Source organism: Bombina bombina, chromosome 6 (assembly GCF_027579735.1).
Source record: "Bombina bombina isolate aBomBom1 chromosome 6, aBomBom1.pri, whole genome shotgun sequence".
Taxonomy (NCBI): Eukaryota; Metazoa; Chordata; class Amphibia; order Anura; family Bombinatoridae; genus Bombina; species Bombina bombina.
This window is the reverse complement of record NC_069504.1, coordinates 500,906,918-500,924,922: the sequence shown is the minus strand read 5'-3', so window position 1 is coordinate 500,924,922 and position 18,005 is coordinate 500,906,918. Positions and strand designations below refer to the sequence as shown.

General features: G+C 43.1%; 1 protein-coding gene across 1 annotated transcript in view; it reads left to right on the top strand.

Moving 5' to 3' along the window:
- Window positions 1-1,372: 1,372 nt before the first annotated feature.
- Window positions 1,373-18,005, top strand: part of LOC128663173 (zinc finger protein 609) — a 474,651-nt gene continuing 458,018 nt past the window's right edge. The window contains exons 1-2 of the mRNA XM_053717370.1: window positions 1,373-1,458; window positions 3,328-5,746. Coding sequence (XP_053573345.1) covers window positions 1,373-1,458; window positions 3,328-5,746 — 2,505 coding nt within the window. The remainder of the gene's footprint in view (window positions 1,459-3,327; window positions 5,747-18,005) is intronic.

Genomic DNA, 18,005 nt, shown 5'->3' with positions numbered 1-18,005 from the left:
CTTTATTTGAAAAAGAAGGCATCTAAGCTTTTTTTTTCAGTACCCTGGACAGCACTTTTTTATTGGTGGATGAATTTATCCACCAATCAGCAAGAACAACCCAGGTTCTTCACCAAAAATGGGCCGGCATCTAAACTTACATTCTTGCATTTCAAATAAAGATACCAAGAGAATGAAGAAAATTTGATAATAGGAGTAAATTAGAAAGTTCCTTAAAATTGCATGTTCTATCTGAATCACGAAAGAAAATTTGCGTTCAGTGTCCCTTTAAAGTTTTGTGATGTAGATAAAGCATCTTTCCAATGTGCTTCCATTATTAAAATGTGCACATTCTTTTTATACTCTCACTTTCTGAGGTTCCACCTCCTACTGAGCATGTGCAAAAGTGCACAGTATGTACATTGATGCATTTTGTGATTGGTGATGTGTGTCACATGATACAAAGGGAGGGACAATTGGATCAACTTTGAAATTTGCCAGGAAATATTCTGCAGCTCATTTCAAATGTATTGTGCTAATGCACTGTCTTTATATTGTGTATTTGTCAATTGTCCAATTCTGCTGGAAGAAACGGGGTTTGAAGAATGCAACTGGGTTATCTGCTGAATCTTACATTGTGAATATGCAACTTTCTTTTTTTTAAACTAAGTTCTGGTCTCTTAAAGGACCATTAAAGGGACACTGAACCCAAATTATTTCTATTGTGATTCAGATAGAGCATGCAATTTTAAGCAACTATCTAATTTACTCCTATTATTAAATTCTTTTCATTCTCTTGGTATCTTTATTTGAAATGCAAGAATGTAAGTTTAGATGTCGGCCCATATTTGGTGATCACACTGTGTTTTTCTTGCTGATTGGTGGGTAAATTGCTTTCCATGGTGCTGAACCAAAAAAATAGCTTAGATGCCTTCTTTTTCAAATAAAGAAAGCAAGAGAACGAAGAAAAATTGATAATAGGAGTAAATTAGAAAGTTGTTGCATGCTCTATCTGAATCACAAAAGAAAAAATGTGGGTACAGTATCCCTTTAAATACAGTAAATCACATGGTGCATAATAAAAAAGAATGCAACAGCACTTACTCTGAATTTTTAATGAGCTGTAGATTTTTTTTCCTGAAAAATATATATATATTTAAACTTTACTTAAATTTTATGTTTCCTGCATCATGTGATAGTCATAGTATGTATGAATTGTATTCTTGCAGATGCTGGTGCCTCAGAGTGCATATAAAAAGACCCAGCACAATTTGATAATGGAAGTAAATTGGAACGTCTCTTTAAACTGCATGCTCTATCGAAATTATGAAAGTTTATTTTCAACTTTATTTTCTCAGGTGTCATATGAATCTTTTTTTTTTTTCTTTCAGGAATGTTAGTTGTGAATGTAACATGGAGAAACAAGACATATGTTGGAACTCTGCTGGACTGCACACGCCATGACTGGGCACCCCCCAGGTGAGCCAACATGCATTCCATGAAAATAGAGATTGAGAATGCAATATTCTCTTTACCCACAGAATTGCTGTAGGTCTGAGAATTTGTGTTTTACTGATGGGTCATCCCAATGACTGCTATTAACTACTATTCACTTTGTAAATACTTTATTTATAAATTGGATGTACAGCATCTCACAAAAGTGAGTACACCCCTCACATTTTTATAAATATTTTATTATATATTTTCATGTGACAACACTGAAGAAATTACACTTTGCTACAATGTAAAGTAGTGAGTGTACAGCCTGTATAACAGTGTAATTTTGCTGTCCCCTCAAAATAACTCAACACACGACCATTAATGTCTAAACCATTGGCAACAAAAGTGAGTACACCCCTAATTGTAAATGTCCAAATTGGGCCCAATTAGCCATTTTCCCTCTTTGGTGTCATGTGACTCGTTAGTGTTACAAGTTCTCAGGTGTGAATGTGGAGCAGGAGTATTAAATTTGGTGTTATCGCTCTCACACTCTCTTATACTTGTCTTTGGAAGTTCAACATGGCACCTCATGGCAAAGAACACTGAGCATCTGGAAAAAAAAAGAATTATTGCTCTACATAAAGATGGCCTAGGCTATTGCCAAGACCCTGAAACTGAGCTGCAGCACAGTGGGCAAGACCATACAGCGCTTTCACAGGACATGTTCCACTCAGAACAGGCCTCGCCATGGTCTACTAAAGAAGTTGAGTGCATGTGCTCAGTGTCATATCCAGAGGTTGTCTTTGGGAAATTGAAGTATGAGTGCTGCCAGCATTGCTGCAGAGGTTGAAGGGGTGGATGGTCAGCCTGCCAGTGCTCAGACCATACGCCGCACACTGCATCCAATTGGTCTGCATGGCTGTCGTCCCAGAAGGAAGCCTCTTCTAAAGATGATGCACAAGAAAGCCCGCCAACAGTTTGCTGAAGACAAGCAGACTAAGGACATGGATTACTGGAACCATGTCCTGTGGTCCGATGAGGCCAAGACAAACTTATTTGGTTCAGATAGTGTCAAGTGTGTGTGGCAGCAACCAGTTGAGGAGTACAAAGACAAGTGTGTCTTGCCTACAGTCAAGCATGGTGGTGGGAGTGTCATGGTCTGGGCCTGCATGATTGCTGCCGGCACTGGGGAGCTACAGTTCATTGAGGGAACCATGAATGCTAACATGTACTGTGACATACTGAAGCAGAGCATGATCCTCTCCCTTCGGAGACTGGGCCTCAGGGCAGTATTCCAACATATCGACCCCAAACACACCTCCAAGACGATCACTGCCTTGCTAAAAAAGCGGAGGGTAAAGGTGATGGACTGGCCAAGCATGTCTCCAGACCTAAACCCTATTGAGCATCTGTGGGGCATCCTCAAACGGAAGGTGGGGGAGCGCAAGGTCTCTAACATCTACAAGCTCTGTGATGTCATCATGGAGGAGTGGAAGAGGACTTTAGTGGCAACCTGTGAAGCTGTGGTGCACTCCATGCCCAAGGGGGTTAAGGCAGTGCTGGAAAATAATGGTGGCCACACAAAATATCGACACTTTAGGATTTGGACATTTACACTTAGGGGTGTACTCACTTTTGTTACCAACGGTTTAGACAATGGCTGTGTGTTGAGTTATTTTGATGGGACAGCAAATTTTCACTGTTATACAAACTGTACACTCACTACTTTACATTGTAGCAATGTGTCATTTCTTCAGTGTTGTCACAAGAAAAGGTATAATAAAATGTTTACAAAAATGTGAGGGGTGTACTCACTTTTGTGAGATACTGTAGCTCTGTCTCACTCTTTGAATTTGCTGTGTCCTCACAGTTGTTCTCATGTTACTTTTTGTCCCCTTCCCCCTCCAGATTCTGCGATTCTCCCACCAGTGATTTGGAGATGCGGAACGGACGGGGCAGGGGTAAACGCATACGTCCCAGCAGCAACACCCCCATTGCAGATGCCACACCAGCCCCTGATAGCAAAGGCACTAGCAGCAGTAGTAGTAACAGCAGCAAGACTCGTGCTGGAGCAAACAGTAAGGGAAGACGGGGGAGCCAGAATTCAGGTGAGCACCGTCCCCCAGCTTGCAGCAGTACGGAAGATATAAAAGCCAGTCCTTCCTCTGCCAACAAGCGGAAAAACAAGCCCCCGTCTGACATGGAGCTTACCTCTAGCTCAGAAGATTCTAAAGGAAGCAAGCGTGCTCGCACCAACTCAATGGGCTCCTCATCTACACCTGTATCTGTATCCCTACCATTGACTGTCCCACTAAGCACTATTAAGGTGGAGCCCCCTATATTAGACCGCAACTGTGCCTCTCCCATTCTTATAGACTGCCCGCATCCCAATTGTAACAAGAAATACAAGCACATCAATGGCCTCAAATATCACCAAGCTCATGCACATACAGATGATGACAGCAAACCAGAGGCAGATGGGGACAGTGAGTGTGGAGATGAACCTCAACTTCATCTTGATATTGGGGGCTGCAATGGCTCTTTCGCATCTCAAAAGGACTCTCTTTCACCTGCTCGCTCTACAACTCCAAAGGCACGCTTGGCTGAACCTCACAGCCCCCCTCCCTCAGTCAAATTTGGTGGCAAGGTTGCGTGCAAGAAAAGGCTAGGTACAGAGGGGGACACAGATCCAGGTGCTCTCTCAAATGATGGTTCAGATGATGGTCCACTAGTAGCTGATGACACCAGCAATGATGGTTATGAGTCTCAGGAGAAGCGGTCGTCAGATAAGGATGCGGCTAAAAAGGGGAGTGGGAATATCAAAACAGATAAATCCTCATCATCCAAGAGTGTAAAATCTGCCAGGCCAATTGCTCCAGCCATAGTTCCTCAGCAAATCTATACCATACAGGCTACCACCTTTACTGCCTCTAGCCCTGGCTCCTCCACTGGACTAACTACCACAGTAGTGCAAGCTATGCCTAGCAGTCCCCAGCTTAAGCCTATACAGCCAAAGCCCACTGTAATGGGAGAGCCATCTGGTATCAATCCATCACTAACCCCATCAAGGGATAAGAAAAAGAAAGATAAAAAGAAGAAAGAGTTAAGAGAGGAAGAGAATCTCGGAAGTACAGTAAAAGCTAATCGAACAGAGGACGGTAAGAGTCCCTATGGTGACACTAGTGGTGATCCTACAGGCAAAGGTGAAGGGCTTATTAATGGCTCCTCTGACTCTCACCAGAGTCGCCTTGCAAGCATTAAAGCTGAAGCTGACAAGATATACAACTTCACTGACAATGCACCCAGTCCTTCTATTGGGGGAGGAGGAGGCTCTTCCTCCAGTAGGATAGAAAACCCCAGCCCAGGACAGCCAATGACCCCTTTGCATGTTGTTACTCAAAATGGTGCTGAAGGGGCCTCTGTTAAAACTAATAGTCCAGCATATTCAGATATATCTGATGCAGGAGAAGATGGAGAGGGAAAGTTGGAAGGCGCTAAGGCAAAAGACCCCGAACAGCTAGTAAAAGAGAGTGCCAAAAAAACTCTATTCCCACCACAAACCCAGAGCAAGGAATCACCATACTATCAGAGCTTTGAGACTTATTACTCCCCCAACTATGCCCATTCAAGTCCTGGTGCCATGAATCCTGCTGTCCAATCTGCACCTACACCTGAAAGCCAGCCCATGAAAGTTAAAAAAGAAGAGGATTTAGAGATAACAGAGGTGAAGATGAAAGTTGAGCCACCAGAGGAAAAGAAACCAGAACAAATCAGCACAAGTCAACAACCATCAGTGATTCAGCAGCGGCCTAATATGTACATGCAGCCCCTTTACTATAACCAATATGCCTATGTGCCACCCTATGGATATAGTGAGCAAGGTTATCATGCTCACCTCCTCAGTACCAATCCAGCATACCGGCAGCAATATGAAGAGCATCAGAAACAAAGGCAAAACATGGAGCAGCAACGGAATCTGGAGAAAAAGGCAGAGATAACAATGAGGGACAGGGAATCATCTATGAAAGAGGAATGGAAGCACAAACCCACTGTGCCCCCAACACTATCCAAGGCTCCAAGCCTAACAGACTTAGGGAAATCAGTCTCCAGTAAACCCAAGGACATAGGAGCCGGGTTAGATCCTAACAAGTCAGTAATTATCCCCAAGCCAGAGGACACCACCAAAATGCCTGGACCTCAGACAGAAGGATTGAAAGTAAAAATGGGAGAAAGCAGTGGACATTCAGGAAAGGAAACAACTGAGATAAAGACTGGAGCAGAGTGTAACAGACAGCCTGGCTTGGATCCTGTGCTGTGGTACAGGCAGGTAAGTGTCACATAAGTAAACCATGTCTGAACACAATAGGCTAAATGCATTAAATCCCTAGGGTTATTTAAAAAAAAAAATAATCTAATTTAAAATTGTGCAACGTTTAATATGTGCTATCTTTTAAAATGTTGTGTCTTAATGAGTGCATTTAGACATTATGAAACTCCATTGCCAACTTAAAGGACCAGTAAACACAGTAGATTTGCATAGTCAACAAATGCATGTTAACACGACAATGCAATAGCACTTAGTCTGAACTTCAAATGAGTAGTATATTTTTGTTTTGACAATTTTAAAAGTTATGTCTATTTCCACTCCCCCTGTACCACGTGATAGCCATCAGCCAATCACAAATGCATACACGTACCATGTGACAGCCATCAGCCAATCACAAATGTATATACACTTATTCTGTGAATTCTTGCACATGCTGAGTAGGAGCTGGTGACTCAAAAAGTTTAAATATAAAAATACATGCACATTTTTTTAATGGAAGTATATTGGAAAGTTGTTTAAAATTGCATGCTCTATCTGAAATAATGAAAGTTTAATTTTTACTTTAATGTCCCTTTAAGGGAGGTTTGAGTTCTTGATTTACTTTCTCAGAAAATATTTAAAGGAAGATTCAAGTGATGCATTTATTTAAATGTGCCTAGGAATACTTACAGGTAATTATTATTATTTTTTTAAAAATGCATGTTTCTCTTGCAAGGTGTATCCAGTCCACGGATTCATCCTTGTGGAATATTCTCATTCCCTACAGGAAGTGGCAAAGAGAACACACAGCAGAGCTGTCCATATAGCTCCCCCTCTGGCTCCGCCCCCCCAGTCATTCTCTTTGCCGCTCTAACAAGTAGCATCTCCACGGGAGGGTAAAGTGAATGTGGTGTTAGATTTGTAGTTTTTATATCTTTAATCAAAAGTTTGTTATTTTTAAATAGTGCCGGTTTGTACTATTTACTCTCTAGCAGAAAGTGAAGAAGAATTCTGCTGAGAGGAAAATGATTTTAGCATGTTGTAACTAAAATCCACTGCTGTTCCCACACAGGACTGGGGAGTACCAGAAAACTTCAGTTGGGGGGAACAGTTTGCAGGCTTAACTGCTACAAGGTATGTTCAGTCATCTTTTTCTAGTCAAGACTTAGTAATGCTAGAAGACTGACAAGAATCCCCATGTGAGGAAGGTAAGCCATATTCTGAGACTCAGTATGGAAGGAAGGCTTAATTAACAGGGCTCAAAGACTGGTGGACACTGTTAAAGGGCAATCGATTATTTTTTTGTGAATATATAATCATTATACAAGTATTTATTACTTTTGGAGTGTTTTATGAGGTTTTATTCCACATGGCAGAATTTTAGACACCTATTTAGGGTTTTGAAGGCCCCACAACTCTGGAGTGGAGAGGGAGGGGGCCTAAATTTCGCGCCTCAGTTGCGCAGTTCATATTGCAGACAGCTTCATGCAGCTTCACGTGGAGGGTCCAAAGACTACTAAGAGGACTTCATAGAGGCTTATTTTCATCAAATTAATCCCCAGGGGCACGGTAGGGCCACAGCAGATTGCTGTGGCACGGTGCTGTAGTTTGCTAACCGGTTGTCAGTTTAGGTTGCTCCAGTTCGGGCATTAAGGGGTTAATTGACTTGAAATTTACTGTGCAATCATTCCAAAGCATTAAGATAGTGTGGTAAAAAGTTCAGAAAGATTGGATCATTTTTTAAGATTTAGTAATTATTTAAAGGCACAGTACCGTTTTTTCTCAAATTGTATATTTCAGTATTTGAGTGCTGTCTAAGTCTGTTTAACATGTCTGAGCCTACAGATAGACGTTGCTCTATGTGTTTAGTAGCCATGGTGGAACCCCCTTTACATTTGTGTTTTAAGTGTGCTAATGTGTCTAAGCATTTTAAAGATCATGATGTTTCACTTATAAATGTATCCCAAGATGATTCTTTAACAGAAGGTAATGAGGATAGCCCACCTTCCTCTCCCCATGTGTCGACACCAGTTATGCCCGCGCAAGCGATGCCTAGTACCTCTAGCGCATTGGCCCCTATTACATTACAGCAATTAGCAGCAGTCATGGATAATTCCCTTGCGGCATTTTTATCCAAACTGCCAGTTTTTCTTAAAAAGCTCGGTTTTAAGAACAGAGTATGAGCAATCAGAAGCTTTGGAGGATTTATCTGTTGTACCCTTACAACACTCTGAAGTGTCGGTGAGGGATGTGCTGTCCGAGGGAGAAATTTCTGACACTGGAAAGGTTTCTTAGCGGGCAGAATCAGATTCCTTAGCATTTAAATTTAAGCTGGAACACCTCCGCGTGCTGCTTAAGGAGGTATTAGCTACGCTAGATGATTGCGACCCCATGGTGGTCCCAGAGAAATTGTGTAAAATGGACAAATATCTACAAGTCCCTGTATACACTGATGCCTTTCCGATCCCGAAGAGGGTGGCGGATATTCTGGATAGGGAGTGGGAGAGACCAGGTGTACCCTTTGTTCCCCCTCCTATCTTTAAGAAAATGTTCCCCATTACTGATCCCAGGCGGGACGCATGGCTGACGGTCCCTAAGGTAGAGAGGGCAGTTTCAACACTAGCCAAGCGCACAACCATACCAATTGTGCGTTCAAAGATCCTATGGATAAGAAATTAGAAGGTTTACTAAAGAAAATATTTGTACAACAAGGTTTCCTTCTCCAACCTATTGCCTGCATTATTCCTGTAACTACTGCAGCGGCTTTCTGGTTTGAGGCGCTGGAGGAGTCGCTCCAGACGGAGACCTCATATGACGAAATTATGGATAGAATTATGGCTCTAAAGCTGGCTAATTCGTTTATCACAGATGCCGCTTTGCAATTAGCTAAGTTAGTGGCGAAAAATTCTGGTTTTGCCATCATGGCGTGCAGAGCGCTTTGGCTTAAATCATGGTCGGCCGATGTGTCGTCTTAGACAAAGTTACTGAATATTTCTTTCAAGGGAAAGACCCTTTTCGGGCCTGAGTTGAAAGAAATTATTTTGGATATCACTGGGGGAAAGGGCCATGCCCTCCCGCAAGATAGGCCTTTTAAGGCTAAAACAAGGCTAATTTTCGTTCCTTCTGCAACTTCAGGAGCGGTCCTGCTTCAACCTCTGCGACCGCAAAGTAAGAGGGTAACTCCACAGCCCAAGGCAACCTGGAAGCCTTTGCAGGGCTGGAACAAGGGTAAACAGGCCAAGAAGCCTGCTGCTGCTACTAAGACAGCATGAAGGGGTAGCCCCCGATCCGTGACCGGATCTGGTAGGGGGCAGACTCTCTCTCTTTGCTCAGGCCTGGGCAAGAGATGTTCCCGATCCCTGGGCATTAGAGATAGTTGCTCAGGGATATCTTCTGGAATTCAGGGACTCTCCTCCAAGGGGAAGGTTCCACATTTCTCGTCTGTCTACAGACCAGACAAAGAAAGAGGCGTTCTTACGCTGTGTAGAAGATCTACTCAAGATGGGAGTGATATATCCAGTCCCAATTACAGAACAAGAACTGGGTTTTTACTCAAACCTGTTTGTGGTTCCCAAAAAGGAAGGAACTTTCAGACCAATCCTGGATTTAAAAATTCTAAACAAATTCCTCAGAGTTCCATCCTTCAAGATGGAGACCATTCGGACAATCTTACCGATGATCCAGGAAGGTCAAAATATGACTACCGTGGATCTAAAGGATGCGTACCTTCATATTCCTATCCACAAAGATCACCATCAGTTCCTAAGGTTCGCTTTTCTGGACAAGCATTACCAGTTCGTGGCCCTTCCCTTCGGGTTGGCCACCGCTCCAAGAATTTTCACAAAGGTGCTAGGGTCCCTTTTAGCGGTACTAAGACCGCGGGGCATTGCAGTAGCACCCTATCTGGACCACATCTTAATGCAGGCGTCGTCTTTTCTCAGAGCCAAGGCTCATACGGATATTGTTCTGGCCTTTCTAAGGTCTCACGGGTGGAAGGTGAACACCGAAAAAAGTTCTCTGTCCCCGCTCACAAGGGTTCAGAAGGTTAAAGCTTCTAAGCACTTGCCGAGCTCTTCATTCCATTCTTCGGCCATCTGTAGCTCAGTGCATGGAGGTAATCGGTTTAATGGTAGCAGCAATGGACGGTAGTCCCTTTTGCTCGAATTCATCTCAGGCCACTACAATTGTGCATGCAAACCAGAGATTCTCTTCTCTGGTGGTTGTCTCAGGATCACCTGTCTCAGGGAATGTGCTTCCGCAGACCGGAGTGGATCATCGTAACGACCGACGCCAGTCTGTTAGGCTGGGGCGCGGTCTGGGGCTCCCTGAAAGCTCAGGGCCTATGGTCTCGGGAAGAGTCTCTTCTCCAGATAAACATTTTGGAACTGAGAGCGATATTCAATACGCTCCAGGCGGTGGCCAAGTTCATCAGATTTCAGTCGGACAACATCACGACTGTAGCATACATCAATCATCAGGGAGGAACAAAGAGTCCCTTAGCGATGAAGGAAGTAACCAAGATAATCAGGTGGGCGGAAGATCACTCTTGACACCTATCTGCAATTCACATCCCAGGAGTAGACAACTGGGAAGCGGATTTCCTAAGACGTCAGAATTTTCACCCGGGGGAGTGGGAACTCCATCCGGAGGTATTTGCTCAGCTGACTCAGTTTTGGGGCATTCCAGAGTTGGCTCTGATGGCGTCCCGTCAGAACACCAAACTTCCCCTTTACGGTTCCAGGTCCAGGGATCCTAAGGCGGCATTGATAGATGCTCTAGTAGCGCCTTGGTCCTTCAATCCGGCCTATGTCTTTCCACCGTTTCCCCTTCTCCCTCGGCTGGTAGCCAGAATCAAACAGGAGAAGGCCTCAGTAATTCTGATAGCGCCTGCGTGGCCACGCAGGACTTGGTATGCAGACCTAGTGGACATGTCATCTGTCCCGCCATGGACACTGCCAATGAGGCAGGATCTTCTAATACAGGGTCCATTCAAGCATCCAAATCTAGTTTCTCTGCAGCTGACTGCTTGGAGATTGAACGCTTAATTCTATCCAAGTGTGGGTTCTCTGAATCAGTCATAGATACTCTGATCCAAGCTAGAAAACCTGTCACCAGGAAAATTTACCATAAGATATGGCGAAAATATCTTTGTTGGTGTGAATCCAAGGGTTACTCGTGGAGTAAAATTAGGATTCCAAGAATATTGTCCTTTCTCCAAGAAGGATTGGAGAAAGGTTTATCAGCTAGTTCCTTAAAGGGGCAGATATCCGCTCTGTCGATCCTTTTACACAAGCATCTGGCAGAAGTACCAGATGTTCAAGCGTTTGTACAGGCGTTAGTCAGAATCAAGCCTGTCTATAAACCTGTGGCTCCTCCATGGAGTCTAAATTTAGTTCTTTCAGTTCTTCAAGGGGTTCCGTTTGAACCTTTACATTCCATAGATATTAAGTTATCTTGGAAAGTTTTGTTTTTGGTAGCTATATCTTCTGCTCGAAGAGTTTCAGAATTGTCTGCTTTGCAGTGTAATTCACCCTATCTGGTGTTCCATGCAGATAAGGTAGTTTTGCGTACAAAACCTGGTTTTCTTCCTAAAGTTGTTTCTAATAAGAACATTAACCAGGAAATCATTGTTCCTTCCTTGTGTCCTAATCCAGCTTCTAAGAAGGAACGGCTTTTGCACAATCTTGATGTGGTTCGTGCTTTGAAATTCTATTTACAAGCAACTAAGGATTTCAGACAAACATCATCTTTGTTTGTTGTCTATTCTGGTAAGAGGAGAGGTCAAAAAGCGACGGCTACCTCTCTTTCCTTCTGGTTGAAAAGCATCATCCGATTGGCTTATGAGACTGCTGGGCAGCAGCCTCCTGAACGAATTACAGCTCATTCCACCAGAGCTGTGGCTTCCACTTGGGCCTTCAAGAATGAGGCTTCTGTTGAACAGATTTGTAAGGCAGCGACTTGGTCTTCACTGCATACTTTTGCCAAATTTTACAAATTCGATACTTTTGCTTCTTCGGAGGCTATTTTTGGGAGAAAGGTTTTGCAAGCAGTGGTGCCTTCCGTTTAGGTTACCTGTCTTGTTCCCTTTCTTCATCCGTGTCCTAAAGCTTTGGTATTGGTATCCCACAAGTAAGGATGAATCCGTGGACTGGATACACCTTGCAAGAGAAAACAGAATTTATGCTTACCTGATAAATTACTTTCTCTTGCGGTGTATCCAGTCCACGGCCCGCCCTGGCAATTAAGTCAGGTTCAAATTTATTGTTTAAACTACAGTCACCACTGCACCCTGTGGTTTCTCCTTTTTCTCCTAACCGTCGGTCGAATGACTGGGGGGGCGGAGCCAGAGGGGGAGCTATATGGACAGCTCTGCTGTGTGTTCTCTTTGCCACTTCCTGTAGGTAATGAGAATATCCCACAAGTAAGGATGAATCCGTGGACTGGATACACCGCAAGGGAAAGTAATTTATCAGGTAAGCATAAATTCTGTTTCTTTCATTTAATTAGCAAGAGTCCATGAGCTAGTGACGTATGGGATATACATTCCTACCAGGAGGGGCAAAGTTTCCCAAACCTTAAAATGCCTATAAATACACCCCTCACCACACCCACAATTCAGTTTTACAAACTTTGCCTCCGATGGAGGTGGTGAAGTAAGTTTGTGCTAGATTCTACGTTGATATGCGCTCCGCAGCAAGTTGGAGCCCGGTTTTCCTCTCAGCGTGCAGTGAATGTCAGAGGGATGTGAGGAGAGTATTGCCTATTTGAATGCAGTGATCTCCTTCTAAGGGGTCTATTTCATAGGTTCTCTGTTATCGGACGTAGAGATTCATCTCTTACCTCCCTTTTCAGATCGACGATATACTCTTATATATACCATTACCTCTGCTGATTCTCGTTTCAGTACTGGTTTGGCTATCTGCTATATGTAGATGAGTGTCCTGGGGTAAGTAAGTCTTATTTTCTGTGACACTCCTAGCTATGGTTGGGCACTTTGTTTATAAAGTTCTAAATATATGTATTCAAACATTTATTTGCCTTGACTCAGAATGTTCAACTTTCCTTATTTTTCAGACAGTCAGTTTCATATTTGGGATAATGCATTTTAATTTAACATTTTTTACCTTAAAATTTGACTTTTTCCCTGTGGGCTGTTAGGCTCGCGGGGGCTGAAAATGCTTCATTTTATTGCGTCATTTTTGGCGCGGACTTTTTTGGCGCAAAAATTCTATTTCCGTTTCCGGCGTCATACGTGTCGCCGGAAGTTGCGTCATTCTTTGACGTTATTTTGCGCCAAAAATGTCGGCGTTCCGGATGTGGCGTCATTTTTGGCGCCAAAAAGCATTTAGGCGCCAAATAATGTGGGCGTCTTATTTGGCGCGAAAAAATATGGGCGTCACTTTTGTCTCCACATTATTTAAGTCTCATTTTTTATTGCTTCTGGTTGCTAGAAGCTTGTTCTTTGGCATTTTTTCCCATTCCTGAAACTGTCATTTAAGGAATTTGATCAATTTTGCTTTATATGTTGTTTTTTTCTTTTACATATTGCAAGATGTTCCACGTTGCAACTGAGTCAGAAGATACTTCAGGAAAATCACTGCACAATGCTGGAGCTACCAAGCTAAGTGTATCTGCTATAAACTTTTGGTATCTGTTTCTCCAGCTGTTATTTGTATTGCATGTCATGTCAAACTTATTAATGCAGATAAAATTTCCTTTAGTACTGTTACATTACCTGTTGCTGTTCCGTCAACATCTATTTTTCAGAGTGTTCCTGATAACATAAGAGATTTTATTTTTTAAATCCATTAAGAAGGCTATGTCTGTTATTTCTCCTTCTAGTATACATAAAAGTCTTTTAAAACTTCTCTTTTTTTCAGATGAATTTTTAAATGAACATCATCATTCTGATACTGATAATGGTTCTTCTGGTTCTGAGGTTTCTGTCTCAGAGGTTGATGCTGATAAATCTTTGTATTTGTTCAAGATGGAATTTATTCGTTCTTTACTTAATTATTTGCATTAGAAATAGAGGATTCTGGTCCTCTTGATACTAAATGTAAACGTTTAAATAAGGTTTTTAAATCTCCTGTAGTTATTCCAGAAGTGTTTTATCTCCCTGATGCTATTTCTGAAGTAATTTCCAGGGAATGGAATAATTTGGGTAATTTACTCCTTCTAGACGTTTAAGCAAATTATATCCTGTGCCATCTGACAGATTAGAGTTTTCTCCAACATAGGTGTGTCCGGTCCACGGCGTCATCCTTACTTGTGGGATATTCTCCTCCCCAACAGGAAATGGCAAAGAGCCCAGCAAAGCTGGTCACATGATCCCTCCTAGGCTCCGCCTTCCCCAGTCATTCTCTTTGCCGTTGTACAGGCAACATCTCCACGGAGATGGCTTAGAGTTTTTTAGTGTTTAACTGTAGTTTTTATTATTCAATCAAGAGTTTGTTATTTTAAAATAGTGCTGGTATGTACTATTTACTCTGAAACAGAAAAGAGATGAAGATTTCTGTTTGTAAGAGGAAAATGATTTTAGCAACCGTTACTAAAATCGATGGCTGTTCCACACAGGACTGTTGAGAGGAATTAACTTCAGTTGGGGGAACAGTGAGCAGACTTTTGCTGCTTGAGGTATGACACATTCTAACAAGACGATGTAATGCTGGAAGCTGTCATTTTCCCTATGGGATCCGGTAAGCCATTTTTAATACAGACAGTAAAAAAGGGCTTCACAAGGGCTTTTTAAGACTGTAGACATTTTCTGGGCTAAATCGATTTATATATAAACATATTTATACTCCATAGCCTTGAGGAATTATTTTAATCTTGGGAATTTTGTAAAATAACCGGCAGGCACTGTATTGGACACCTTATTCTCTAGGGGCTTTCCCTAATCATAGGCAGAGTCTCATTTTCGCGCCTGTATTGCGCACTTGTTTTTGAGAAGCATGACATGCAGATGCATGTGTGAGGAGCTCTGATACATAGAAAAGACTTTCTGAAGGCGTCATTTGGTATCGTATTCCCCTTTGGGCTTGGTTGGGTCTCAGCAAAGCAGATACCAGGGACTGTAAAGGGGTTAAATATAAAAACGGCTCCGGTTCCGTTATTTTAAGGGTTAAAGCTTCCAAATTTGGTGTGCAATACTTTTAAGGCTTTAAGACACTGTGGTGAAATTTTGGTGAATTTTGAACAATTCCTTCATACTTTTTCGCAATTGCAGTAATAAAGTGTGTTCAGTTTAAAATTTAAAGTGACAGTAACGGTTTTATTTTAAAACGTTTTTTTGTACTTTGTTATCAAGTTTATGCCTGTTTAACATGTCTGAACTACCAGATAGACTGTGTTCTGAATGTGGGGAAGCCAAGGTTCCTTCTCATTTAAATAGATGTGATTTATGTGACACAAAATTTAGAGAAAATGATGCCCAAGATGATTCCTCAAGTGAGGGGAGTAAGCATGGTACTGCATCATCCCCCCCTTCGTCTACACCAGTCTTGCCCACACAGGAGGCCCCTAGTACATCTAGCGCGCCAATACTCCTTACTATGCAACAATTAACGGCTGTAATGGATAATTCTATCAAAAACATTTTAGCCAAAATGCCCACTTATCAGCGAAAGCGCGACTGCTCTGTTTTAGAAAATACTGAAGAGCATGAGGACGCTGATGATATTGTTTCTGAAGGGCCCCTACACCAGTCTGAGGGGGCCAGGGAGGTTTTGTCTGAGGGAGAAATTTCAGATTCAGGGAAAATTTCTCAACAAGCTGAACCTGATGTGATTACATTTAAATTTAAGTTGGAACATCTCCGCGCTCTGCTTAAGGAGGTGTTATCCACTCTGGATGATTGTGAGAATTTGGTCATCCCAGAGAAACTATGTAAAATGGACAAGTTCCTAGAGGTCCCGGGGCCCCCCGAAGCTTTTCCTATACCCAAGCGGGTGGCGGACATTGTAAATAAAGAATGGGAAAGGCCCGGTATACCTTTCGTCCCTCCCCCCATATTTAAAAAATTGTTTCCTATGGTCGACCCCAGAAAGGACTTATGGCAGACAGTCCCCAAGGTCGAGGGGGCGGTTTCTACTCTAAACAAACGCACCACTATACCCATAGAAGATAGTTGTGCTTTCAAAGATCCTATGGATAAAAAATTAGAAGGTTTGCTTAAAAAGATGTTTGTTCAGCAAGGTTACCTTCTACAACCAATTTCATGCATTGTCCCTGTCACTACAGCCGCGTGTTTCTGGTTCGATGAGCTAGAAAAGGCGATCACTAATAATTCTTCTTCTTATGAGGAGATTATGAACAGAATTCGTGCTCTCAAATTGGCTAATTCTTTCACCCTAGACGCCACTTTGCAATTGGCTAGGTTAGCGGCGAAAAATTCTGGGTTTGCTATTGTGGCGCGCAGAGCGCTTTGGTTAAAATCTTGGTCAGCGGATGCGTCTTCCAAGAACAAATTGCTTAACATTCCTTTCAAGGGGAAAACACTGTTTGGCCCTGACTTGAAAGAGATTATCTCTGATATCACTGGGGGCAAGGGCCACGCCCTTCCTCAGGATAGGTCTTTCAAGGCCAAAAATAAACCTAATTTTCGTCCCTTTCGCAGAAACGGACCAGCCCCAGGTGCTACGTCCTCTAAGCAGGAGGGTAATACTTCTCAAGCCAAACCAGCCTGGAGACCAATGCAAGGCTGGAACAAAGGAAAGCAGGCCAAGAAACCTGCCACTGCTACCAAGACAGCATGAGATGTTGGCCCCCGATCCGGGACCGGATCTGGTGGGGGGCAGACTCTCTCTCTTCGCTCAGGCTTGGGCAAGAGATGTTCTGGATCCTTGGGCACTAGAAATAGTCTCCCAAGGTTATCTTCTGGAATTCAAGGGGCTTCCCCCAAGGGGGAGGTTCCACAGGTCTCAATTGTCTTCAGACCACATAAAAAAACAGGCATTCTTACATTGTGTAGAAGACCTGTTAAAAAAGGGAGTGATTCATCCTGTTCCATTAGCAGAACAAGGGATGGGGTTCTACTCCAATCTGTTCGTAGTTCCCAAAAAAGAGGGAACGTTCAGACCAATCTTAGATCTCAAGATCCTAAACAAGTTTCTCAAGGTTCCATCGTTCAAAATGGAAACCATTCGAACAATTCTTCCTTCCATCCAGGAAGGTCAATTCATGACCACGGTGGATTTAAAGGATGCGTATCTACATATTCCTATCCACAAGGAACATCATCGGTTCCTAAGGTTCGCATTCCTGGACAAGCATTTCCAGTTTGTGGCACTTCCGTTCGGATTAGCCACTGCTCCAAGGATTTTCACAAAGGTACTAGGGTCCCTTCTAGCGGTGCTAAAACCAAGGGGCATTGCAGTAGTACCTTACTTGGACGACATTCTGATTCAAGCGTCGTCCCTTCCTCAAGCAAAGGCTCACACGGACATTGTCCTGGCCTTTCTCAGATCTCACGGATGGAAAGTGAACGTAGAAAAGAGTTCTCTATCTCCGTCAACAAGGGTTCCCTTCTTGGGAACAATAATAGACTCCTTAGAAATGAGGATTTTTCTGACAGAGGCCAGAAAGACAAAACTTCTGAACTCTTGTCAAATGCTTCATTCTGTTCCTCTTCCTTCCATAGCGCAGTGCATGGAAGTAATAGGTTTGATGGTAGCGGCAATGGACATAGTTCCTTTTGCGCGCATTCATCTAAGACCATTACAACTGTGCATGCTCAGTCAGTGGAATGGGGACTATACAGACTTGTCTCCGACGATACAAGTAAATCAGAGGACCAGAGATTCACTCCGTTGGTGGCTGTCCCTGGACAACCTGTCACAGGGGATGAGCTTCCGCAGACCAGAGTGGGTCATTGTCACGACCGACGCCAGTCTGGTGGGCTGGGGCGCGGTCTGGGGACCCCTGAAAGCTCAGGGTCTTTGGTCTCGGGAAGAATCTCTTCTACCGATAAATATTCTGGAACTGAGAGCGATATTCAATGCTCTCAAGGCTTGGCCTCAGCTAGCAAAGGCCAAGTTCATACGGTTTCAATCAGACAACATGACAACTGTTGCATACATCAACCATCAGGGGGGAACAAGGAGTTCCCTGGCGATGGAAGAAGTGACCAAAATCATTCAATGGGCGGAGACTCACTCCTGCCACCTGTCTGCAATCCACATCCCAGGAGTGGAAAATTGGGAAGCGGATTTTCTGAGTCGTCAGACATTTCATCCGGGGGAGTGGGAACTCCATCCGGAAATCTTTGCCCAAATTACTC